Source organism: Etheostoma cragini, chromosome 19 (assembly GCF_013103735.1).
Source record: "Etheostoma cragini isolate CJK2018 chromosome 19, CSU_Ecrag_1.0, whole genome shotgun sequence".
Classification (NCBI taxonomy): Eukaryota; Metazoa; Chordata; class Actinopteri; order Perciformes; family Percidae; genus Etheostoma; species Etheostoma cragini.
In genome coordinates, this window is record NC_048425.1 from 4,774,647 (window position 1) to 4,799,681 (window position 25,035).

Consider the following 25,035-nt stretch of genomic DNA (forward strand, 5'->3'; position numbering starts at 1 on the left):
ATAGTATGTCCAAAAAAGGGATGAAAAAGTCATAGTATTGCATGTTGAAAAAAGTCATAGTATAGTATGTCAAAAAAAAGTGACACAAGTCATAGTATAGCATGTCAAAAGAAGTGATAAGTCATAGAAAAGTATGTTGAAAAAAGTGATAAAAGGTCATGGTATAGTATGTCGAAAAGGTCACAGTATAGTATGTCAAAAAAACATAAAAAGTCATAGTATAGTGTTAAGAAAAGTGTTAAAAAGTTATGACTTTTTTATAAGTGATAAATGTCCAAAAAAGTGATCAAAAAGTCATGGTACAGCATGTTGAAAAAGCTGACAAAAAAAGTGATAGCTCATAGAATAGTATTGAAATGAGTGATAAAAAGTCATAGTACAGTATTGCAAAAAACAGATAAAGTATAGCATGTTGAAAAAGTGATAGTATAGTACGTTGAAATAGTCATAGTATTGTGTCGAGAAAACGTGAAAAAGTCATAGTGTAGTTTATTGTAAACGTGATAAAAAAGTCAGAATAGTATGTCGCTATAGTATGTAAAAAAAAATGTGAAAAAGTCATGCAGCAGTTGGTCAAAAAAGCCATATATTGACTGTATATATAAAATATAAAGTGATAGTATAGTATGTCAAAAACGAGATAAAGTCATAGCATGGCGAAATAAATTATTAAAAATGTATAGTATGTTGAAAACGTGATTAAAAAGTCATAGTATAGTATGTTGAAAAAAATGATAAAAAGTTGACTTTTTATCGTAACTTTATAGTTACTATATTATAATTTGTTGAAAAAGTGAGAAAAAAGTCATACTATAGTATGTCGAAAAAGGGATAAAAATGTCACAGTACAGTATGTCTAAAAAGTTGTGGTATAGTATGTTGAAAAAGGCATAGTATAGTGTGTCAAAAAAAGGGATAAAAAAGAGTAATGAAATGTTATGACTTTATCACACACTTGTTATCACATAAAAAAATAATAGTAAAATATGTCAAAAAAAAGGGATACAAAATTCATAGTGTAGAATGTCAAAAAAGTCAAGGCATTGTTTGTCAAAAAAAGTAAAAAAAAAAAAGTCAAAGTAAAGTATGTTGAAAACAATTATAAAAAGTATTCTTATGTTACAAATGTTGCCTGCTTTAAGTGGTTGACGTTAGATGGTGTTGGGATGTATCTGTGAGTTGCTCATCAGGATTGGGAAATCCACTCACCAGTCTCCTGCACATTTTGCTCTGATACATACATCAAAGTAAACACAGAAGAAAAGGTGAAGATGGCTATTAGCTACGACCTATGGCTACGATCCTGACTATGTGAGCAAGCAAGACCGCCTTCATCTTCACATCAGAGGAAGCACTGAGCCAAGCAACGAAAGAGATATGACAAAATATGCATCTGGAATCACCTGAAAAAGCACAGGCTGTTCTGTAATGGCAGGGTTAAAATAGGCCAAAATGCTTCTGAGAGAAAGTCTACGCCAATTTAATTAAAATATATTCCAACAAAAGGACAAAGGGCCCTATTACATGGCTAACAATGGTAATCCTTAACCACACAACCTTTATAAAAAAAATATATATATATATTACCCTGCCATGATTATTGAATGTGGTTTACATAGTTTTGTGATGTCAAGTATGTGTGTGCTTAACACGCACCAGCTGTAGTTTGCACTTTGGGAAAAAACACAGCTACAAAGCAGCTCAGCTGTAGTCATTAGCCTATGGTTCATTTTTGTACATTCATTTTCTTTATCAAATTTGGGCCCATTTGTGACTGCAGTGAAACTATATCTTGTGTCTAGTTTTGGGGTTTTATTTCATTTTATTCTATTAAAATTGTTCCAACTTTTCCACTGCACTGTGTGTCTTAAAGGTGTGTGAAGCTGCATAGCCGTCTCACCCGGGGGAGTGCTTGAGTGTCAGATGATGATTCCTGTGAAGCAAAAACCAAATGAATGTTTAGGGAAAAATTGGAAAACAAACCTCACAGCATTATGACATTATCATGGAGACACACACTTCCCCATTTGAAATGCATAGACCTAACTATGAAAAATGTAAAGAAAGCAAAACAGCACTATGAAATGTTTTACTTTCATTATGGTGAATTTATTTTGTGTAATATGAAAAGAAAATATTGGAAAAACAATTGGAGTGAACCCCTACATTTAGCAGTATAATGATGTAGTACCTTTGTTCCAGATCCAAATAAAACAGTGGGCAGAATTCTCCTTAATCTCAAAGTCTAGAGAAGAAAGAAAAAAACATCTTTACAGCCCACTACAGTTGAAGAGCATGTGTAATAATACAAAAAAGGACAATTAGGATTCACCTCCACACGTGTTAGTGGTCATAGAGTACTATATATAGATAGATATAAGTAGTAGTTTTACATCACATGTTGAATTGACTTAAGTTTGAATGTAACTTGACCTTAATTCCTGTTTTACGTACCATAGTCCCCTTCCTCGGTGCCTCCGTTGGCTGGTTTTTCACCTCGCAGCTGGCATTAGTATACCAAATAGACTGCGGAGAAGTTGGCGTATTAGCTCTTTAAACTAGTTTGACTTAAGGGGTTATACCCCACATGATGGCTTCGAAAAGGCCTCACATTGACAACGGCACACGATCACAATCAACTTTAATGTGCCTGTAAAATGATGCTTTATGCACTGATCTGGGGTTTCTGATTTATTAAGCTTAATTCACTGTTGTGATAATTTCTTAATAATGGCTTAAGATCACCTCAATGAGCCTTTTATTATTCATTTTGATATTATCAATCTTCCTCAATCAAGGAATGAGGATGTTTGATACTTTGTTGGCTCCCGTCAAGACACTGATGACGAAAACCTCTGTTAAAAACAAAAAAACATTGTTTCCCGGTTTTGGTTCGTACGTCACATGCTTCTCTCGTGACAAATGTTTTCCATTTCTGTGGCTAAACCGCATTTTTGAAAACCCCAAACAATGTTTTTGATATAATGTATCTAACATCTTACGTGTCTCTCTATGGTGCTGTCATTCACACTGTCTGAGCTGGAGGAGTGCTCACTGTGAATAGCTTGGTCTTCCTGATGAGAAATGGATTTGGGGGGGCGGGGGGGGCGGAGAGAGAAACAAAATTTAAGAGCAGTTGGGTCTCACAGTGTAAAGAAAATAATAAAAACAGATAGTATTAACATCCAAGGAGCAAACATAGAGTGATCATTGTTTCTGGCATCTTCTGGCTATGGTAAGCCTGCGTGGTGAGTAAACATGGTCTGTAATTATGCATCTGGGTCGCCTTGGAGATAATTACCGCGTCTCCATTCCTTCCATACAACACCGTAACCCTAAACCGTACCTGGCTGTTGAATGAGGAAACTGGAGTTTGTTTGACATTCTTTACCTGACTCCACCTGCATCAAAGAAACTGAAAACTTGGCAGTTCAGTGTTAGGCCATGAATAACTAGATCACTATGCAGATAATGGACTGGCGCTGGTAAATCAGGTTACCTGCTTTGATTTCGCAACATTGAGTTTGTGAAAAACACTATATAAATTAAATGTATTATTAGTATTATCTCCTAAGCGAATACAAACTCTTAAGATGACAAAGTTAGGAGGCTGATCTTGTGTAAACTGCGTGAGACCTAACGGGGTTAACGTTCTGCGTCATCTCTTTGAACACCCCAGGGTTCTACAATAAACCCCAATTACACAAATCACAGATTAAGGAAGTAAATACCATTCATCACATTATGTTATATATCAGTGGTTCTCAAATGAGGGGTGCGCATACTGTAACCTGTGAGATTTTCTTTTTAAATGTAAAAAAATCAGTTATGCAAACTATGCTATGAATTATTAAACTAAACCATAACAAAATCCAATCACTGTCCAAAAATGACAACCAGTACTAAAAACCAACGAGAAGACGCCAGAAATCGTGACAAACATACAATGTCTATTACAATAATATTATTTTTTTTGAGTGTACAAGCAGCCCAGCGTTTCACTCATTTCCTTTCAAAAGTCAGTGCATCAGGCTTAGAAAAAGCAGCAGTGTGGCGTCCTTCTAGACTAGCGTTGCCTTGAAAAGGTCTATCTTGTCTTAATGATTGGAAACATTTGAAATGAACCATTTAAGTGTTTTTCACTTACAATCATGTTGTTTGGTAACTCAGACACTGACGGTGCAGCGCCTCTTTTATAAAGCTAGGCATTGGTTTTCAACCAAAAATGTTTTTGTGTCGTTCAGAGGATTCTTTGCTGAATTCTTTTTTTTAAAAGGGGGTATATGACTTTTAAAAGAAATGATTGAGAACTATTGTTATACACAATGTGCTGTAAATATCTACAATCACAGTATTCCTGTGTGGGGAATATTCAGGAGGTGGACCAGAATAACAGGAAATTACTAAAGCCTAAAAAGAAAAGGGTGGGATTACTCTGAAGACTCATATTGCTTTCTTTGGCACCACCTGGTGGTCGTAGCAAGAATAACACCAGCAGAGGGCAGGCGCTACTTTCTACATGGTGGGGGGCTACTGAGAAAACAAGCATTTTATGTGTGAGTAATGTGTGTGGTTATGAAATATGATTCTGATTATTTATAAAATCAGACCCTCATAAAAGCAGCACAAAGTCTTTTTTTAAAGACTCCCTATTAATTAGCTGAATTACATAAAATGTTAACATGGTACTTTATGGTTAAAGCATAACTCTTGCCAAAATACAACCTAGGGTCTTTTTGTAAAGGTACTCGAGTCAAAATTTCGTTTAAAAGCATAATTAGGATGGAAAGGCCCCTTTTAAGATTTCAATTTTATTTTTTTTGGGGGGTCAAATGGCCCTTTGAATGGGATCGCCAGGGGGTGATCGCATCAACATCCAATTTTTTCAAACACAAAGAAGGCTCGACACAACATGAAACTTTGCTCAAAGTATCACCAGGGGCCCGACACATGAACTCGAGCCTTCTCTGTGTTTTAAAAATAGCGTTTTTGATGCTATCATTTTAGCGAGAGTTACGCTTTAACACCTTCGTGATCCGCTAGATAAAGGCTTCATGGGCTCTGCTCAATTGTGCAGATCTACCTGCTTCTCTGGCACGCTGCTACCGGCTGCTAGGCTCCCAGTGCTGGAGGAAAGGTGAGTGGGAAGAGGCTGGTTATCCTGGGGAGGCCGAGGACAAGGCAAACAAAAACAAACCCAGGATGTGAAGAAGTTAGTTAATAGCAAGCCCAGTCAATGAGAACGTTGTCTCTACCTAACACCAATCATCAGTGTTATGACAGGTACCTGTGGCTGGGAGGATTTGAATGGGTTGACTTTCCGCATCATTGCTGCAATCATTGATGGATTCTAAAAGACAAATACGTTCATTGGACAACTGAAGTCAAAGCATGCCATGTAAACAAGCGCATGCAAATATAGATCCGTGGACTATGTGTAATTGTTCCATTCAACTTTGTAGTGCTGTTAGTTAAACGAGAAAATACATTTTAACAGCGTACATTTTTAAGATTGTGAGAGAAACGTTCTTTTTGGCCTAGCACACTTTGTTATTTTTTCACATGCTGTTACAACAACTAGTAATTTTGAAAAACTACAACACCACACCGGATCTAACTAGACCGGGAAAAAAACAACAGGCACGCCGCAAACACTTGTTTGGGCTTGCTAGCCGGCCAAATAGTAGTAACGTTACGTTTTGAGCAAACGGCGAGGGCAAGACGCCAAAATGGACGCCAATAAGATTTGCCAAAAAAGTTGCCAAATAGTTTCATTGACACGACCAAAGGGATCTGTGTATTTTGTTGTTGTGAACTGAGCTGTCATCGCAGCGCGTCCAGTCTGAAATACCACCTGATGGCCAAGCACACAGCTGATGCCAGTTCCCCCCCCCCCTCATCAAAGTATTGTTTCACCCTTTTATTGATGGACAGTGGTACATTCTGTGAGAGACTATTTGCTCCATGTGAGAATCGTAGTGTGAAATTGAACACTGCAGTAGGCTATTTGCCAATGGTGTTTTCAATAAAAAAACATTTGCCCAAAGCCGATCCACTGTTCCATGTTGATAAGAGCATTAAAATGAGAAACAAATAATGGGACGGAAAGAAATCAAGGGACGTTTAGAATAGATACAAATGTGCAATTAATAAATATTTTAATCGTTTGACACCACTACAATTTTTCAATTTATACTCTTACTGTATTGATCCCTTTGGGGAAATTACAATTAACACTCTGTTGTTATTCCACACAGAAATAGAAATGTCAGTGTATGTGGACTGCAGCTGCTAAACAGCGGTTGAGGGGGGTTCAGGGAACCTTAGTAGTGCTCAGGAGGTGAACCATCTACCAGTTCACACTCACTATTTTGGTCCGTATGGGGACTTGAACTTGCGACCCTCCAGTTCCGAGACCAACACCCTATGGTCTGAGCTACTGCTACCCCACATAGTGGAGCTGACCATGTCTACCTGTTTGCCACGAAGTTCTTTTCCCGTCTCTGGTGGATTGGCAGCATCATTTTGAGGATCACTCTTTGGCACCTGGAACATAAAATCAAAATGCTCCAATTTTCTTCACTAATGTGTGAACTTCCTTCATATCAAGTTGTCTATTTGCATCCCATTTTGAAATGATTTGAAATCTTATGTTTAAAATGTACAAAGAAGATACCTGTGCTGAAGGCTTGAACGGGTTGACTGTCTGCATCAACCCTTTTAACATACCCGGGTTCTGAAACACAACCATGCAAGGTCATCCTCCTGCAAGAAAAACACTTTGCATATACAGACTCAAAATGGAAAGAGCCTTTAACTGGGGAAATGATCTACTACCCTACTACTCTATCGTACTACTCCAAACTACTTCACATGGGAAACCGGGCTTTCTGCTGAGCTGCTCCCAGTCTGCGGGAAAAAGCTCTCCCTGACCACCTGAGGACACCCTTGTGTTGTCTTTCCATCAACCATGAAACATTATAATCACGTTTTCTAAAATCTTTGTTGCTTTATCAATGTTGTACGTGCTTTTTTAATGTTTTTTCCAAAGTCATTTGATATTTCTAATGTTGACATTTCCAGCGCTTTTTTCAAAGGCACATTTTTTGTGACAAAAAAACTGAAAATGGGACAAATTTGACCCGAGGACAACATGAGGGTTAAAACCCGCCTGTTTAGGAGAGCTTTTGAATGAACTCTTGCCTTTTTTCTTATTGATTTTGTTTATTTTATTTTTATTTGCATGCCCTCCATGTTTTTATTTTTTGGCACTTACCTGCTTTATTATGTAGTAATATGTAATATATAGTGCATTACAAATGACAATTATTACTATTAGTATTTTTACAGTTTGTAGAGGAGTTCAATCTGACAAATTCTTCTCCATTTCATATATTTCCTTAAGTTTGTGTTTAAAATTAAGAGACTTATAAAATTAATTTTTTGGCCTTGTGAATTGGGGTCTATACTTAAAACTGTTCTTAGTGAGGGGAAATTATCATCTTTCACTTACCTGTTTAGTGTCTGAAGCCCGACCCTGTTCCAGCGACTCTGAAGATGCAGCTTGAGAAACCTGCGCGAGAAAATTAGTTAAATGGACACCTTTCTGTCTGACATAGATCAGCCATCAGCATTACAACTGTAACATGCACACGATACCTGGGGGCTGGACTTAAATGGGTTGACGTTCTGCATTGTCCCTCTGAACACACCAGGGTTCTGAAATACAAGTTATAAAACATTCCATAAATTGATGCACGCCCTCTCGTCCTGTTCATTTACCCTTATATGTTAAGGAGGCTACAGCTGGGACACTGACTGATCACCTGGGGTGGCGTGACAGATGACAAGAACATAACTAAATGGGCAATTTCAATGCTTCATTTGTAACACACGATTCAGGCTTTTGTTAGGTAACACAAATATTCACTGGACAGTTATTATCATACAATGTCAGGAATATATATATATATATATATATATATATACACAAAAGAAATCATAGCTTCGTAGGTTTTCATCCTATTTCATCTATTTTTTTCCAGTCTTGCAATATCAATTACTTTTTTCTTTTTTTACTATTTAAATGCATTCAAAGTTTTCATCCGTCTTCAATGTCAATTGCGATATATTTACAGACACCATCATTAACTGTTGTCATGCTAACTATCACTGTATATTTTAATCTTCTGTCCACATAGCCACTCCCCCTCTCCATTTATGTAGTTTAAATCCTAACCATCCAACTCAAAATCCACCCCTTCTCCAAGCTAAACCAGGTTTCTGAGATATCTCTCACATTGGATGGTGTGGTGACTGACTTTTTCGTTTATGAAGACTTTACAATTTACTGTCCATTGATACACAGTGATGGCACATCAGTTATATTTGAGTTCTTCTCACCTGTGTGGAGCCTGCTTCCTGTTATAGTGACCCTGAGGAACGAGCTTTGCAGACTGTAGAGAGGGCCTTAATAAAGTTTATTCATATTTAACAGCAACACTCAATAATTACTGTATAACATTGACATGTCTTCTTGTGCGGTAGACTTGAATGGGTTGACCTTTTTGCATAACTCCCATAACCGTCCTCTGATGTTTATACAAACACAGATTAATTATAACAAAATAAACATCAATGAAACAGAGTAAAAACCCAACAGGTCTAGTGAAGCGTGTACAAATGGGAGAAAAGATATTCCAGACGTGGGACTCACCTTGGTCTTTGGGCTAGGCTTGCTTGTGACCTCGCTGTAGGTGATCATTCCTGCTTCCTGTCTGTTGGGCTGTACTCTGTGGGGTTGTTTAGATCCTGGTGATGAATACATGACGCAGTTAAAGCAACAAACTCAATTATTCCACCTCACATTTTCCATACGCCCTTGCTGGGTCTGTGGGACAACTGGAGTTGGGGGTGTTGAGCCTTTATAGCTATATTCTGAATATCCATGCTGAAATACATGGTAATTTAAATATTAGGACGTGATGAGTGAAAATAAATTAAATACAAGCTATGACAGTCACACAAAAGACCTTTCTTTTTAGCACAATAGTACATTTGTACTCATAAGCTGCCAAGGTCGTTGTTGTCCTCTTTTCTCCGGACAGACCCAGAAACCGAACTCCACTCAAATGTCGGTTATTTAATGTAGGCTATGCCTAACTGGCCAACCAAATCTCGTCAAGCATGAGTTGAATGCTTGTGTGACAACTTAGGTTGTACTGACAAAATCGGCAATAGCATATCCATCATGCAGCGAGCTCTGTCAGTTTTTGTATTTCTAACTCAATGCCTATAGCACCCACCCATCAGTTGAAAAAGTGAAATCTGAGCAAGCTTTAAAAAAAAGAAGTTATGATGTATTGGTACAATTTATGATATGGATTAAAAAAGGTGTCCAGTTGAGTGGTAATACGTATTTAAGTCGCTTTTATACAACGTAAAAATAGCAAAAAGGTAGCGACCCATTAAATTGGCCCAACTTTGAATAGAGTCTGGCTTGTGGTGTTCTCACACAAAGGAACGTCACATGCTCATCCAAACGGCACCGTACACAGGAATGATGACCAAACAAAACGATGGCAACAACACAATGGAAGGAGCAGGGTGCCTACCTCACTGTTGCGACAGAACAACAGACTGACAAGTACAACGCCGCAACAACACAAGGGTTAAAAGAGTTCAACAGTTGTGCAACACGGTCCTTCACTTCTCCTTCAGACACGTTAAACCGGGTAGGCGAAAACTGGCAGACCACAATGTGCCTGCTCTGATTTCAGAGAAAGTTTCAGTTTAAAAGGCGAAAACTGGAGAGTTACAGTGTAAAAATGGGTCAATACGCCACATCCTAAAAGTTGAGTGTGAATAGTTACATTACAGCTAGCGTGTGTCCATGCACTAAGATCGCATGTTACCTGATGTGGGTGTGGCCTTTATTACTCAAAGAAAAGTACCTCAGGGTTCAAAAATCTTGTATTGAAAGATTTTAACAAAAATTGATTTATGGTTTAAAAGGGAAAAAAATACTATAAATTCAGCCTTAATTAAATATTCAGCTCTTGCTTTCATATAAAAAGTCTTAAGACGGCAAGTTGGCAAACGGACTTTATTCAAAAATTCAGTGTTACAGTGAAATATCTTAATATATTTTACAGAAACATTCTGTTCAGGTTAAAATAATGCAGGAAGCTGCACTGACTGTGTGATGTCCAACAACATAAAGGCAGAATTATCCAGTAAGACATTAAAACATACACTACTCTCTGTATTAACATATGACAGTTTAACAGTATTATAAAAGGTTTAAATCATTCATGTCAAGTGTGTGGGTAAGCCCAAGAGTGTCTCCAGGACAATAATAACAGGAATTCTGCATGAAGATAAAACATGCGCACATTTTTCTATAAACAATTCTAAACAGTTTAACAAATAAAAACTTACCATGCCAATTTTAACATCACATTTAAATGTTAAACTTAATGAGGCAATGCAAGTGTGATTTTGAGTGTCATTGTAGATTCTCAACTATTTACATTTATTGGATTATACTGATATCTGATACAGGAATGGAACAATATGATAAGAACTGCTGACAATATAATAAAGTGTAACACAATAACCATTTACTTTGTGAATTTATATACATTTACATTGTTGAAACTTGTCATTGAACTCATATTCTAGTCTAAGGTGCTCATTTATTATTAGTCCATCTGTAAATACAGTGGGTGGACAAATCAAACTGAAAATCAGTTCAAAATTAAAATAAAGCCATCTGTGAACACAAAGCAACGTTTTGATACACCTTATATTTCAACCTTTTTACCCGACGAACATTCAGTGCTCAAATATGTGTCTGCTTTCCTGTTATAGTAGTTAAAATGTTAAACATTTTCTAGAATAAAAGAGCCACCAAAGTTGAACTAACACCCCTCTGCCCAAACTACAACAAAATCATGACCGTTATTAGCTTAAAGGTGTTGTAATCTTTTGCAAGTATTTATAGGAATATCCTGTGATTTGTCTAAACTTCTTCTAACTTCCAGATTCTGCTGTCTTATGTTAACTAATAAAATAAACCTCTTGCCATTTTATTGTCTAAAACTCTCTCCAGTTAACAGCAGGTACTAACCTACTGGGCCCATACGTTTCTTTAAAACAGTTCCCTCATTTCGCCAGGAGAGGGGGCTGGTGGTGAATAACTCCAGTCCAGGTGGCATTATGCAGGATGGTGCTCACATGTATCCAGTAGCATCCTGTAGCTCCTCTCTGATGGCATTGAGCTCCAACAGCCCATCATTGAGCACATTTGCCACCTCCTTTATTTGACCCACTACCTCTTTCTTGCAGCCTTTCTTCAGCTCTCTGGTTTCCTTGATGAAGTACTTGTCAATGCCTGTGAAGAGTCCTCGGAGCGAGGCGATTGCCTCGTCCGTTATCTCCACCCCCCGCATCACGGGCGAGTCGACTAAGCCGATCATCTGGACGGCCCTGCGGATCTCCCAGTCCTCAGAGTAGTGTTGGGTGCCGGTCCTGAGTAAAGGATGGCCGCGGAGTTTGTACAGGCCCTGATTGACAAAGTGGAGGACCTTCCAAATGGTATTCAGGTGATCGTCGAAGTCCTCCAGTACTTTCTCCACCTAGGGAAGAAAAGAGAACGACCACAGTCAGTGTTTCGGTTAAACATAGAAAGAAATCAATAGTAAACTGAAGCAACTGAGCATCGTCTACTATAGCAGCTTACCTTCTTCCGGTCGTGCATGTTGTTAACGTTATCCGAGATGGCAGCAGAGGCTGAAGTGATTCCTCCAGCTGTGGCCACACCCACACCAATAGCGGTAACTATGAGAGAGATACCTAAGGTAAAGGGGGACAGAGCCAAACCGGTGATGGCTGTCACACCCCCCACGGCTGTGGCGGTGCCACCAGTGAGCCCGGCGATCTTGGCCTTGTGATGGAACATGTTGATGTCGTCAGCGATGGCGTGGAGCATGATGACGGACTGCCAGAGGGCCTCAGCTCGCTCTACGAAGATTTTGTTGAAGACTCGCAGGCCTCGATGAACCTTGTCCGCTAAGATGGTGAATGACCTGGGATTTATTTGGGAGCAAACGCAGAGTAAATGTTGAGACGATATGACTGGAAAAGTTGTGTTTGTTTAGGTTGGTGTAGTCTATACCCAAAACATATAGTAATGTCCTCTATCAACATAAGACATCCGACCCATTTATCAAGTTGCTTGATTCATTCAAACAGACAGTATGGCACAAATTCATCTATGGCCACAGTTAACAATAACTTCTCTATTGATTATTCTGATGATTATTTCTTTTATAATCATTTAGTCTATAAAATGATCCAGATACAGTAACAACATTTTCTCAGAGCCGTAAGACAAACTTACTCTTTTATCTGACCAAAGGTCTAAACCCAAAAGATATCCAGTTCAGTATCACATGTGACTGTGGCATTTGGCATGCATGCTTGAAAAATAATGATTAATCGGTTATCAAAATATTAACTGATTACGTTCCTTTTGATCCTCTAATAGAGCGACTAATTGTTTCAGCTCCACATTTCGCGCTGCAATCATTGATCCCAAGTACAACAGAAACAATCCCTTCAGCACAGTTATGTTAAGTGACATTAAACAGACGTACTTGGACTCATCCTCTTTTAGGAGTGTGTCCTCATCGTCTGATGGCACCTCATCCCATTCTGAAATCCAATCAAGCGACAGGTGTTAATGAAGACATTGACATTTTTTTTATTGCTCAGTTCCTTCAATCTGTTACTTTGAAAATAAGTGTGACTGACTCACGCTCCACAGCGCCCCACCACTCCATCAAACTGTCAGTGTCCTGTGACAAAAAAATAAAAAAGGGTTACTCCTGAGCACGACACTAATAGAAAAGGACATTTACTTGCATACACAGGAGATGGATTGGGATATGATGTGTTATAAGGATTAGGATATTTCAGTTTAGCGAGTTGTAAAAGAAACTGACCCCGTCCTCATCTTCATCATCCAGATCTGCTATAGCCTGTTCATCCATCCGAGCAGCCAGCCACTCAGCCTGCATGAGGGGAGAGGAAGGGAGGGGGTGTTTGTCTGGTATTGATTAGACGTCAATGCCTGTGAAGAGTGCCTTGCACAATACCTATTGATTGGTCATCATTACCAGGCATTACACAAGACTTCCTTACACTCTGGTTGGTGAGTACGCTATGTTTCTAAACCATCCTAGTTACATGTCAAAGGAATGTTACCCATCAGGAAGAGAGATGAATAAGCAAACAGTGAAGAACATTTCACAATAGTTTCTCCATTCTCAGTCGAAATCAACAAAGTGCACCCTGGATAAATAAAGTCAGATGGTCTTTTTTGCACAAGAAATGTTCAGACAAGAGTTTTTCTATTAAATCCTAATACTGACTCAGTTGTATGGTCTTTTCAAAGTCAAGGTGCTTTATAAATACTGTAAAAAAAAAAAAAAAAAAAATAGACCGCTCAATCCAAAGAGAAGCACACGGCCCGTTTAAAGATACCGTTTCTAAAGACGGGCTGTCAGGACTTCTGTACAGTTGCAGTGACAGTGCCGTTACGGTCATTCCCCAACTGCAGTAACGGTGCAGACACTCAGAGAGCGCGGACGCGGAGGGCCCGGGAACACTGACCAATCAGTGCACTATGGGATTTTTCTGGAAGCGGGTTTTAATAGATAGGCGCTAAAACTGAGGGTGAATATAAATATAAAGACAGTGTGAGAAAACTAGATGTGTTTTATGAACATTAAAGCATGTAAAGATGTTCTAGTAGAAACCCATAATCCAAGTATGAACCTGAATATGAGCATAATATAGGACACTACTATAATGATTAAGTTAATAAGTTTGAGTGTAAAATAGTGTTTTTTTGGGGTGCATGTAAAAGCTTTAGAATAGCTTAAACGATGTGTTGCTACATCACAAGTTACTAACTCTGGGATGGTTCAGCTAAAAGAAGTAAAACTTTATAATTAAAGAACAGTGTCATTTATTAGGACATTCAGGCCAACCAGTTTCTAAGGATACAACACATCCCATTTTGATACTTATCACAGCAGAAATAAGCTGGTTTAATGCCACTATGTTTTCCACTTTGAAGTTGCAACCGTACCTTGGCGGCATCTGACAGGTAGTCACTAGACGTAGCTCCGGGTGGATCGTCACACTCTTGATGCATGGCTTTGCCCTGGCATGACAGAGACAAAAAGGGAGCATGTCATTTCTCTGGTTTTTGAAGAACTGACAGCAAAAATCCCTCTTTCCTCCTTATTAATACATTTCACCTTGGGTTTTTGGAATCCTTTAAATTTAGATGGCTTCTTCTGTTGAAAAGAAAAAAGAAACATTGAGAATTATTAAATAACGTAAAGGTAAAGCCTTAAAAGTGACAACGTGAGTGACAAAATTACCGGTTTGCAGGTTTCTACATCATCTTCTTCCGAGTCATACACGTAATCTTTTCCTTTTTTAGTGTAGTCATCCTCAGCGAAGGGATCCTGGAATACCACAGAAAATTAAAATGAAGTATTCTTTCATAATGATGCCCCATTCTTATGTCTTGCCATAAATCAACATTGACATACACTGGAAGCTTGCTGAGGAATCTGGTGGTTGAATCCAGTCGCTTCACCCTGTCCATAAGCAGTATTAGCTGTGCGTGGGATGGGAATAGGGATTTTGTGTTTGGAAGTTTCCTAATGCAAGAAACAAAATTGTGTTAGATAAAAGGTTAAGACACCAAGCCTATGCTGTCAGGAGGAATAAAATAAAAACATTCTTCTCTTCTGCATAAAATCTAAAGTGACTACAATCAACCACTCTGATGCAGCAGCTTCCATTCACACAAGTGTTTAGTGACGGGTTAACACTTTTTTTCCCCCAAAGGAGTTTTTGTCTTTCAAACAAAAACGCTGTGGATGTGCTGTTCACGGCATCAAATGGCATTTTGACAAAGCAGGTAAACTGTGCTTCTACTCTTGCTGTTAGCGTGTTACTGGCACTATTGTTACAAAGAAACTGGTTTCCATCCATCCAGAAAAAAAGGTCATTAAGTAAAAACAGGTGACAAAACAGTCAATTAAAACAGAGTATTAAATGAGTATTGAAAGTTACAGAATGGCAGTCTCCCATCGCATATGGATCTTCATCCCCACTCAATTCAGCAGACCTGCGGTGTGTTTTCTGAAAGTGCTCCTCGTCCGTGAAAGCAGCCTTAGAAACAGATTCAAAACCACCGGTAACGTTAAAGTTAGTCAGGAGTGAAAACCATGCAGCATAGGAGCCACAGCAAAATAAAATGTCTCCAGTTTCAAACATCTTAGAACACTTTTAATGAATATTAGTTATTTTCCAAGCATGATTCAAGTCAGCAAATAACTACAGTACATTCAAATGGATGAACATGTCAAAGAATTTATCAAACCATGGTAGAAATAAGAAAGATACTACCTTGCAAGATGAATAGAGACTGTGGCCTCTCCCCTCTACATCCACTAAATCATCATCCTAATAGGGAAATTAGTATCATAACTTACTCAGATGTAGAAAATTTTATCAGAACAAAAGAAGGGAGGGAGTAGTTTTGTGTTATGGAAGTGTTTTTTCTTGAAAATAAAAATAAATGTAATAACTAGTTTAAAACGGTTTAGCGCTAACTGAAAAAAGCTGAACTTTCATAATTTCTGTAAGTAATTCACAGAAAATAATCAGACCATTCACCCTAATATTAGACAATGGGAGAACTAATTATTTAATGTCCTATGACATATGGATTGCTGTTTGAATGTTAACTGAACTTTAGCCAACTGTTACCTGGGACTTCTTCTGAGGTGTGTAGCCTTGTGCACCCAAAACGTCTTCTTGGGATTTCTCCTTTATGAGCAAAAGAAATTTGAAATGTGATTCAATGCTTAGATGTTTTCATATCAAATAAAAAGTATGAGCAAACCCCCCCCCCCCCCCCCCCAATGGACATAATCATACCTTTGAGCTTTTGCGAGGTGTGTATCTCTGTGCTCCCTTTGGTTCAGATAAAAACTGTTAATGTAACACACATTCATTAATAAACTATGCTGGGAAAGGACGGGATATTTAGTACAGTCGATGTGTGATACCTTTTCTACAGCGATGACGTATCCTCTGTGTGGCACAAACCTGATTTTCACCCTCTTTTTTTCCTTCTGGAGAGCAAAACAATGCATGTCAGATTATACGCAGATCTCACTTTAAATGCTCAAATGTCTTAAGTCTAAAGTAATTAGGTTATTTAAATAATTGTGCCCTTTTCAACCATGATAAATCCTGACATTTATGTGCATATTGCTATGTATTATTATTATTATTATTATTAAGTATAACAAAGAACTTACAAATCCACTGCGATCCATCTCCCCCTGCTGGGCTTCCAATCCTCCCTCCTCGCCAGTACCCTCACTCAAAACTGTCCCCTGACAAAAAAAAAAAAACAGCTTCAGAAAGTGAATCACTGTTTAGGGAGACCAACCTTTGTCTTTAAGAATCTAAAACGTTGACTTTGGGGTGTATTATGGTGTTAATGCTTAATATAGGGAAAAAGGATGCTTTTAAACCTTTTTTTTTTCTTTTTAAAAAAAAAAAAGGTTTACTTTACCTCTGACCATCGGCGTATTATGGGTTTTTTTTTGCTGACTTTTCTGTCAGCAATGTCAGCATCCTGTTGTGGAATGACAAAAAAAACTTCAAAACTGCAGCCTAGATGTAAGAAGTCACATGCACGCAAGCAGAGTTTAGACCCAGTATAGGATGGCAGGATTTGGATTTAAACTTCCATGGCCAATTCAGAAGATTTTTAAGAAAACCTAAATCAATGTCCTTCAGCGCGCACACACACACACACACACACTTGTACTTCAATACACTCACCTTTGATTCCCGGGGTAAATGTCTGTGCATGTGCTTTTCCTCCGGCACGGAAGAAGCAAGGGATGCTCTTCTTAGCAACTGATTGACTTTGGTCTTCAAATGTTTCTTCTGTTGATGAAAGGTGAAACATTATTAAACCACCACTGGTTTACTCATACTTATCAGAAATACATTACCAAGATAACATACCTTATAGTCCATCCCATTCTGCACCTCATCTTCAGTCTCTTGTTCAGACATGTGTAGGTCTGAAAAATCCTAAAAAAACAAACAATAAATTTTAAACACTGCCATTATAAAACACACTGGTGTGTTCAGATGAAATATTACTATAGTTTAATTTATTTTAGCAGATGTTACTTCTAGATCTAGTGTTTAATTGGCATAAAAGTTTTACTATTGTAGTGTACACTATCAAATCGTGTCTATGGAAAGAATGTAGGATGTTAGATTAGATAGACTTTGTTGATCCCAAATTGGGATATTTCATTAAGACTACACTTACTGACACATGCTTACACAATTTATGTTTGATTCTAGCCACCCGGACCGTTACCTTGGATGATTTACGACAGGTTGGTAGTGTCTTACTCCTCTCATCCTTTGTGTCATCATGAAACTTCTCCTGCGAGCATATAATCCTTACCATTATTAAAATGAACACGGAAACACAATCAGTGCAGTGAAAATGTGATTTTGATTTGTTTCACTTACATTTGACCCTCTTCTGGAAAGCCTGGACAATCTGAACTTTCTATCCTTTTTCTGTAAAAAAAAAAAAAAAAAAAAAAAAAAAAGTTAAACTATATACTTGATAACAAACCCAGAACGTCTAATGAGTGAGACAGATAGTACCTTGCCGTGACTCCCAGAGACATCCTGATACTCGCCACTTCCTCCATCAAAGTCTGCCGTTATCTAATAGAAAGGTTAGCCTTTAGCATCTACTTTTTGCTAACAACTAATGCCAACTACAAAAATAACTTGTCTTACTTTCATCGATTCTCGTCTGAGTCTTAATGTTCCAGACTTGTAGGGGAAAAAGGAAAAAACAGACTTCAGTAGCTAAAATGTGATTGGCCAAACATTCATGTTGCATAGAGAAGGTTGCTGAGAGTTGCAGGTGGCATGACAACATATTTTGAAAGAATATGATGAAAGAATTTCAGTTGAATTTTGAACATGTTTTCTTACTGGTTTGAAGTCAGGGTTAAGTTCAGGGCTGTCTGTAGGCCAGTCTTCAACACATCTTTCCTGTTTTGGGATTTTAGTAAAAGCAACATTTATACTGGAAAGAGAAAGCATAATCCAGAATGCAATGTGTACATGTTTGCCATGTCCATCCATCCAAAACTTTTTTCCATAGGAGATATGTTGGCTTAATTTTTCTCCAATACCAAGACAACATTCCCTCTTGTATGAAAACAGACTGAATTCACATCCCATTTGAATGTGAAATGGCATCAGCCAATGAGCCTTCCACTACTAAAGCGTAGAAAACCATCTCATGTGTTCATTCTACTGGGTGTAATTGGAATTTTAGACTTTTAATCCTTGAATTATGTTTTTTTCAATTTCTTGAAGTGACTTTCCCCTAATAAATGTGTTAATAGCTGCTAAACATTTAGTAATTAATATTGAAAATCACTTACTTAAAACTCACCTGTCCAATAAGCAAGATGTCCTCAAAGACGGGACAGTTTTCAGATTTAATTGGTTTACTTTCCTGTAAAAAAAGATATTTGAAAACGCCCACAGAAACATGACGTTTCTTCTTCAAACTACCCATGTATGACCATTACATTGTTCCTCATCGATATTTGGAGAATATCAGAGAAAACTTTGTTAGCCAAGCAAATTAGGGCAGCTAATAAAGTCAAATCTAAACAGCATGCGTACCAGAGTTTTTGTTTGGTGTTGAATAACTGGTTTTGGGAGTGGTCTGAAGGCTGGTTTGGGAGCAGTTGTTGGTGCAGTTGCTTCCGGTTCAACCTAAACACAGTCCAAACGAGACAAAGAGTAGTTAAAAGCATTGCAGTAGCAAAGAGTTAAAACAGAAATATAAAAACCTTTTGCTAAACTGTGTTCTTTCCATACAGGGTTTGAGGGTGTGGGTGGAGGTGGCCTTTCTGGTTTTGGTGGTCTAGTTCGAGGCAGTGGCTTTGGTGGACGTTTGAGGGTTGGCACCTGTAAGTTTGATTATAAAAATAAAAAAAAGGGTATGAATTGCATGTGTAAATCAGAATATGTCTATAGAATATGAGCTATTTGTCAGCAAGATGCATCCTACAGTACAGTGGGACCCTCATCAATGCACAACATAAAGTACAACGTGTAAACATTTAATATGGATATTAAGGTTGCCCAAATATCAAAGGACACTTGTTACATACATGAGTCATGTCAGCTGGAGATTGTCTGGTTGAAATGGCCATATTCCTTGCCCGACTGAAGGGACTCGGCTGTATAATAGACTTGGTTCCCTCAGGAGTCGTCAAGAAAATATCATTTGGCCTGTCCAAAGACTTTGGTTGGACGGCTGCATGAGATTCTGATGGTGTTGCCTTGACGGGATCTGGTGACGAAAATGTGTCCAACTTAAATTTTGATAGGCTGTTGAGTGAAGGTGTACAGTCTGAGGGCTTAAAGGCTGTATTGTTGTTGGTTATCCCAAATATATCCCTGCCATTAGTGTCTGAGGGAAACGGAAGGAAGCTGTCTGAAGTCCCAGAAAGGACAGGGTCAGACTGTCTTGAGGGAGTAGTACTGAACGGGTCATCCAAGCTGGAAAGGTCCTGGAATAAATCTCTTGCAATTGGGCTTGGGAATGGGTCGACTGAATCTGTAGATGAACATGAAAATATATCCAGATTTTCCTTCCACAAAGACATGCCAAAAATATCCTCTTTGGCTGAGGGATCTTGTTTGTTTCCCCTGTTGTGGAAGAGTTCTCCACTTTTAGTCGGAACTGTTTGAAACAATTCTGATTCTTTGGTCGTGGCAGAACAGAATGGGTCCGCTATCATTGGCCGTGGAGACCGGAACAGATTATCCTCCATGTTTGGCGATTTGAATGGGTCTACAAAATTACTGGACTCCGTAGTGCATTCAGTGTGAAATAACCTCTCTCCTTTAGCAGACTGGAAAAGATTGACATCTTTAAACAGGTCAGAGCTTTTTAAATGCAAGGTTTTTGAGAGGTTCTGTGTTTGAGTGGGGATTGGCTTAAATAAATCTGGGGAGTTCCAGCTTAAGTCATTAAAATGGCCATTGGCAGATACGTTTTGGGCCAATGTTGGTGTCTGGAAACCGTTTGAAGCAAGGGTCTGGAAGAGGTCCTTTGGATGTTCAGAATATTCAGCTCCATTTTCCACAGTCTTCATTTCAGGATGAAGATCGCGAGGCAAACTCGTAAATTTAGGTGGAGGGGCAAAAACGCCATCAAGGGCTACTTCTTGACCTTTGCTGCCAGATTCCTGGTGAAAAGAATACAGGGTATTAAGGGACATGCTCAATGAAAATAACTTTACTTAGGTAATGCTGTGATCTGTTTTTAATACCTGCTTACATGTACCAAATACTATTTATAAAAAGGGCAACGCCCAGTGATTCCATTCTGATAAACACAGAAAGGGAAATGAGACAGAAGAGGTGTTAGATTACACTTGGACTATTGACAGGAAGGAGGATTTAAAAAGGACACAGCAGAACATGTGGAATGATTGTTATGGGGAGGCATGAGCAAGAAATTACATTAGCTTGTTGCCTCAAGGACGGTTCAAGACAAAATAGTATATATTTTAAAATAAGGGCAGGCACAAGCAAAACGATGTATAAAAAAGGCTCTCAGATAATAGGCTTGTTCGGATGAACTGCGCCTCATCTGTGTAGTGGACAAGAGCAGGCGGCAGCAGCCTGGGCCCTGACAAAATCCGCTCAATGCGGACTGTTTCTGGCCGTTTTTCAGCAGAAAGCACAACAGAATGTGACAGAAAAACTGTGGTCCGGTTCAGATTCAATGAAATGTTATCAGATCCATATATCAACTTGTACAAGTCTCCATTTGTTTTAATTATAACAGAGTAGCTCTGAAAATGCTCTACATGCGATCTGTTGCTTATTTTAATTAAAAACAAACTGCAGATGAGCCGTACTAAATCTAAATCAGATTTAGTCTCGGACCTCTAAATGTCCCTTTCAGCCACATAACATGTATTCTGTACAGAGTAAGCTTTTAAATAAAACAAAAAGCAACTAAAATTCCTCCAGTTCAAAATCAATAAGTGTACGTAAAACGTCATCATGTTGAGTCGATTCTGAACCAATCAGCTGTTGGTTCCCACGCTCTGGGTCCGCCGGTGTCTTACAGTCGATGAAAAGCAACTGTGCTGCCGGCGTCTCAGAACGGCAGCCGCCTTGATCTCGCGAGGTTATCGTTGCCTACGTGTGCATGACATCACAGCAAGACGGGATCAAGTCGGACACAAATCGAACCGGCAAGTAACCGGCGCCAGTGATCAATTCTGCGCAGACCCGGCTCATCTCAAACGAGCCTATTATCTTTTTTTTTGCTTCCCCATTGGTTAATTTCATTCAGCACATCAAAACAAACCCTGAACTCACTCCATCCCTTTTACATGCCGACATATTAGTAGACTTAGTTATTTTTAGAAAACGTTGGTGCACAATCTGTTTATACACAAACATGCCAACCTAGACATATAACAATAACAGTTTGTCAGATTGTTCTTCAAATAACAAGAAACTGGGTGTGAATTTAACCTGTGCCACAGCAGGAAGAAGATGATTATACCTCGTAAATATTCCTTACAAAACACATTTATGGAAGGGAAACGTGGGAAGACATGTGAGGATTTTAATGCATTCTGATTTGGGTGATATGAAAACCATGTGTTCCTTGTAAACAAATCGATATTAACTGGTTTGTTGGAGACTGGTTCACAGATCAGAGGTTGATGAAACAAGAGACTTAGAGGGAAAGAGATTTAGATGAATACATTATCATAAAAAGGAAGCTAATTTAAATGTTTCTTTTAAAAAAGATATATAGTTATCTAGGATTGTAGGAAGAAATCAAACGTAATTCACTGTATTTAGGCTGGGTGGGTGCATGTTTTAGATGTAAAATAGCAAGTGGATGGAAGGGACGGTTTAAAATTGTTGTTCTGCAAGAGTGCGTGCGTGGCTACTTAACATGTCAAAAGGTCCTGTAGAGTGAGAACATTTTTTTTTTTTTCTCCATTCAATTAAATTTTCATCTATCGAGTTATATTTGTAATTGGGGATATATACATTTTGAAGTGGCTGTAGTCCAACAAGTAAGCCCAGAAAAACCACATGAGGTCAAACCAGTGTGCCGAGAGCATAGTCTTTCTGCTCTGTATTGTTAAATCACAGACATGACAGTGCAAAAGAGAATTTAGCTACATCATCATGACATGGGTCTACTCTGTGTGTTGCCCTTGACAAAAATAGGCCTACGTCACGTGCCAGCCATAGTTGCCAAAAGCAAATTGGTTGTTTACCTGTGTCAGGACAAAATGTTAAATATGAAATACGTGGAAGAGGATGATGGAATTTAGGTTGCAGTTTTGCTCCCACACTTGAGTATCACTCTCACACACACACACACACACACACACACACACACACACACACACACACACACACACCACCTAAAACGAGATATTTTCCACCAAAGACCCAATTTAAAAGTACTCACAGATCTTTCCACAGCTGCTCTTTCTGCTGCACTCCATCCATGGTCGACACCCACCACCTCATTCTCCTAATACACATTTAAATTAATGAATTAATTAAATAAATACGAATAACCATACAGCCATGTCGCGAACACTTTTGCCAAGCAATTTTAAAACCAATTCGGCTTCTACTAAAACATTAAAATTAGCTTAGCTACATCAAACGCGCAGTTTTCAAGAGACTTACCGTTGTTTCTCCTCTCATGATCAGTAAAGTTGGTTAAAAATGTAAATACAAGATTTAAAACCGCATTATATTCTCCAAGGGAGAGATGTATGGATGATTTAACAATGCTAATGTTTCCTTTGCTAAATGCGTACGCACAATTGACACGAGTCACTTTGGTAATTAACGTACACCTGCTGTCAGCCGCGAGGGATGTCTAAACATCCGGAGTTATAGATTTCAAAATAAAAGGCTTTCCTCGTACGTGCTCAGTGTCGCACGCTGAACACAAATGATCTGATCAAAATGTTATTTGAGTCATACCATATTTGTTAAGTTGCATTATCAAATAATTTTCTTGCTCAGAACACTCAGGAATTGCTGTACACGTTTTTTTCGTCAATTTCTTTAAATTATATATTGATCTACAAAATAATTATTACACATTTAACAATATTACCAAAACCAGGATGTAGACACAAGGTAGCCTACTTAGAACAGCATCCCTAGTTAAATTCATAATTTGACAAACTGACAAAATTAGCCTGCAGATTTGGGAAGTTTAATTTAAAAAGCAATTTATTGTGAAACCTTGACAATTTGCAGTTATTAGTGTTTTCAGAGGTTCCAGCAAGTTTAAATTGACTTAGGTTACTGTCGACTTTTAGCCACTAATAACCCATATTTGGAAACTGGAGGGGGGAGATTAATCCTCCATTATTTTAACATCTTCACATAGGCTTAAACTTAAATAGTACTTTTTTTGGATCAATACATTTTTCAGTACTATTTTGAAGGCAGATTCACAGAACTTCCAGTGTCTTTGCTTACAGCGTGGGTTTGACACAGATCGGTACCTTTCCACCTATTGTTGTCATCTCAATGCAAACCGACCGGTTGTCCTTGCCCAGTTTGACAGGGCGGTGTTGTCCAGCTCTGTTGATGTCCTGAAGCTCTGTGCTGACAGATGAGGAAGCTCTGCAGTGATTTATTATTGACTGCCACTTATACAGACTGCAGTGATACAGTGATACAATTTAAGAAGCTGTTGTAGCTTCTGAAATGTGCTATACAAATAAAACTGCCTTGGCTTGCCTACAACAGCTTCTTAATGAAAGTTATTGGTCACATCTTAGTGTGACCAATAACATAAACGCAAACATGCGTATTCCTTAATCCATTCCAGAAATGCAGCCTTAAAACGTTTTCTACATGTATAAGAAAAATCGAGAGAAACAATAAGATCATGTATTAATTTAATGAGTAACATCCAACAATTAGGCAATTTCTTTTCACACTGTCTCTACAATTATGTTTTCCTTAGGCTTTTACTGAAAGTCTGAGTTGGCTACACCCTGCAGAAAACACACACCTTAATCACTAAATGGCATCTTAAATTGTAACTCAAAATGAAAGTGGTGATTAGAATCAGCCCATGCAAAAAAAACAAAAACACGTTGGCTAAAAATAGAACAACTAAGTTGAAACGTTTTGATCCCAAAATCAGGTTTGTCCTGGTTCCACCACAGGTTTGTCCTGGTTCCACCACAGGTGGTAACCAGTGATAGCACTGGTATGTAGGCAAATCTTAGGTGCTGAATAAAAATAAAAAAACATTATCATATTGTTAACACAAAACATACTTTCATGTAAACTGTAGATGGACGGCAGATGGACAGTAAGAGACTGCACGGCTTTTTAAGAAATGGTGACTGCACAGAATCCTGGCTTTATAGTTAGCTTTAACCCGTTATTATGCATCATACATATTGTCTACTGTTAGAAAAAAATAACTATCATGTGTTCTTTGATTTCATGAGGACGAAGAGAGGCTGAGGAACCAATTGAGAATTAAGAAAAGGTTTAATGAAACAGCATGATGAAGATGATAAGACAAAGACAATGCGACACAAAACATGATAACACTGCAGCAGACAGCGGACTTGATCCATACTTCTCCCTGATGGAGTCACATGAGACCAGTTACAAAATCATCACCACGTCCAAATTTTATCCCAAAGAAGTTGAGGGTAGTTCCTCAAATTAAATCTTTCCCTATTGGTCAGATGTTTTCTCAAGATCAAGTCTGAATTGTCAGGTTCTAGGTCACAGGTAAAGGTCTTTTATCATGGTGGTGCC

General features: G+C 38.3%; 3 protein-coding genes across 8 annotated transcripts in view; all 3 read right to left on the reverse strand.

The window, feature by feature from the left end:
* Positions 1-9,890, reverse strand: part of si:cabz01007802.1 (apolipoprotein L6) — a 22,208-nt gene extending 12,318 nt beyond the window's left edge. The window contains exons 1-13 of one of the 4 annotated variants that reach the window (XM_034857148.1): positions 9,615-9,890; positions 8,717-8,811; positions 8,404-8,469; positions 7,660-7,826; positions 7,514-7,573; positions 6,677-6,736; positions 6,475-6,546; positions 5,288-5,350; positions 5,084-5,161; positions 3,003-3,074; positions 2,455-2,526; positions 2,192-2,245; positions 1,901-1,933 (exon numbers count right to left, since the gene is read on the reverse strand). In XM_034857148.1, the coding sequence (XP_034713039.1) occupies positions 1,901-1,933; positions 2,192-2,245; positions 2,455-2,526; positions 3,003-3,074; positions 5,084-5,161; positions 5,288-5,350; positions 6,475-6,546; positions 6,677-6,736; positions 7,514-7,573; positions 7,660-7,695 (600 nt within the window). In that variant the 5' untranslated portion in view covers positions 7,696-7,826; positions 8,404-8,469; positions 8,717-8,811; positions 9,615-9,890. Of the gene's footprint in view, positions 1-1,900; positions 1,934-2,191; positions 2,246-2,454; positions 2,527-3,002; positions 3,075-5,083; positions 5,162-5,287; positions 5,351-6,474; positions 6,547-6,676; positions 6,737-7,513; positions 7,574-7,659; positions 7,827-8,403; positions 8,470-8,716; positions 8,927-9,614 lie in introns of those variants that run through there. The other 3 variants (XM_034857147.1, XM_034857149.1, XM_034857150.1) reach the window with 3 other exon arrangements.
* Positions 9,891-11,090: 1,200 nt separating this feature from the next.
* On the reverse strand, positions 11,091-14,736 carry LOC117935062 (apolipoprotein L6-like). The gene is made up of 9 exons (XM_034857196.1): positions 14,631-14,736; positions 14,457-14,543; positions 14,331-14,369; positions 14,159-14,233; positions 13,008-13,076; positions 12,821-12,860; positions 12,660-12,717; positions 11,744-12,089; positions 11,091-11,639 (listed from the first exon to the last, which is right to left on the reverse strand). Exons 4-9 carry the CDS (start codon positions 14,222-14,224, stop codon positions 11,235-11,237), a joined length of 984 nt encoding a protein of 327 aa, XP_034713087.1. The 5' UTR covers positions 14,225-14,233; positions 14,331-14,369; positions 14,457-14,543; positions 14,631-14,736; the 3' UTR covers positions 11,091-11,234.
* Positions 14,737-15,094: 358 nt separating this feature from the next.
* Positions 15,095-20,406, reverse strand: LOC117935009 (auxilin-related protein 1-like). Of its 3 annotated transcripts, XM_034857097.1 has the most exons (19): positions 19,341-20,406; positions 19,045-19,134; positions 18,847-18,939; positions 18,611-18,673; positions 18,142-18,201; positions 17,941-17,976; positions 17,803-17,865; positions 17,662-17,712; positions 17,503-17,572; positions 17,137-17,207; positions 16,948-17,055; positions 16,676-16,738; positions 16,441-16,493; positions 16,328-16,334; positions 16,161-16,226; positions 16,030-16,065; positions 15,859-15,918; positions 15,496-15,552; positions 15,095-15,258 (listed from the first exon to the last, which is right to left on the reverse strand). In XM_034857097.1, exons 1-19 carry the CDS (start codon positions 20,328-20,330, stop codon positions 15,121-15,123), a joined length of 2,175 nt encoding a protein of 724 aa, XP_034712988.1. In that variant the 5' UTR covers positions 20,331-20,406; the 3' UTR covers positions 15,095-15,120. The 3 variants fall into 3 exon arrangements, with proteins under 3 accessions (XP_034712988.1, XP_034712986.1, XP_034712987.1); XM_034857095.1 differs by lacking the exon at positions 16,328-16,334 and having other exon boundaries at positions 16,416-16,493; positions 17,503-17,569; XM_034857096.1 differs by lacking the exon at positions 16,328-16,334 and having other exon boundaries at positions 16,416-16,493; positions 17,137-17,205; positions 17,504-17,572.
* Positions 20,407-25,035: the final 4,629 nt, after the last annotated feature.

What these genes read in the sequence shown, in the direction of transcription:
- LOC117935062 (XM_034857196.1), bottom strand. Translation starts at nt 14,224, where the DNA reads ATGCATCAAGAGTGTGACGATCCACCCGGAGCTACGTCTAGTGACTAC. An exon ending in GTGGTGGGGCGCTGTGGAGC is followed by an intron (nt 12,718 to 12,820) that starts GTGAGTCAGTCA and finishes ATTGGATTTCAG; the next exon opens with AATGGGATGAGGTGCCATCA. An exon ending in ACATGCACGACCGGAAGAAG is followed by an intron (nt 11,640 to 11,743) that starts GTAAGCTGCTAT and finishes TTTCTTCCCTAG; the next exon opens with GTGGAGAAAGTACTGGAGGA.
- LOC117935009 (XM_034857095.1), bottom strand. Translation starts at nt 20,330, where the DNA reads ATGAAGACTGTGGAAAATGGAGCTGAATATTCTGAACATCCAAAGGAC. An exon ending in AACACCAAACAAAAACTCTG is followed by an intron (nt 18,674 to 18,846) that starts GTACGCATGCTG and finishes CTTTTTTTACAG; the next exon opens with GAAAGTAAACCAATTAAATC. An exon ending in ATTTACCCCGGGAATCAAAG is followed by an intron (nt 16,739 to 16,947) that starts GTGAGTGTATTG and finishes ATTCCACAACAG; the next exon opens with GATGCTGACATTGCTGACAG.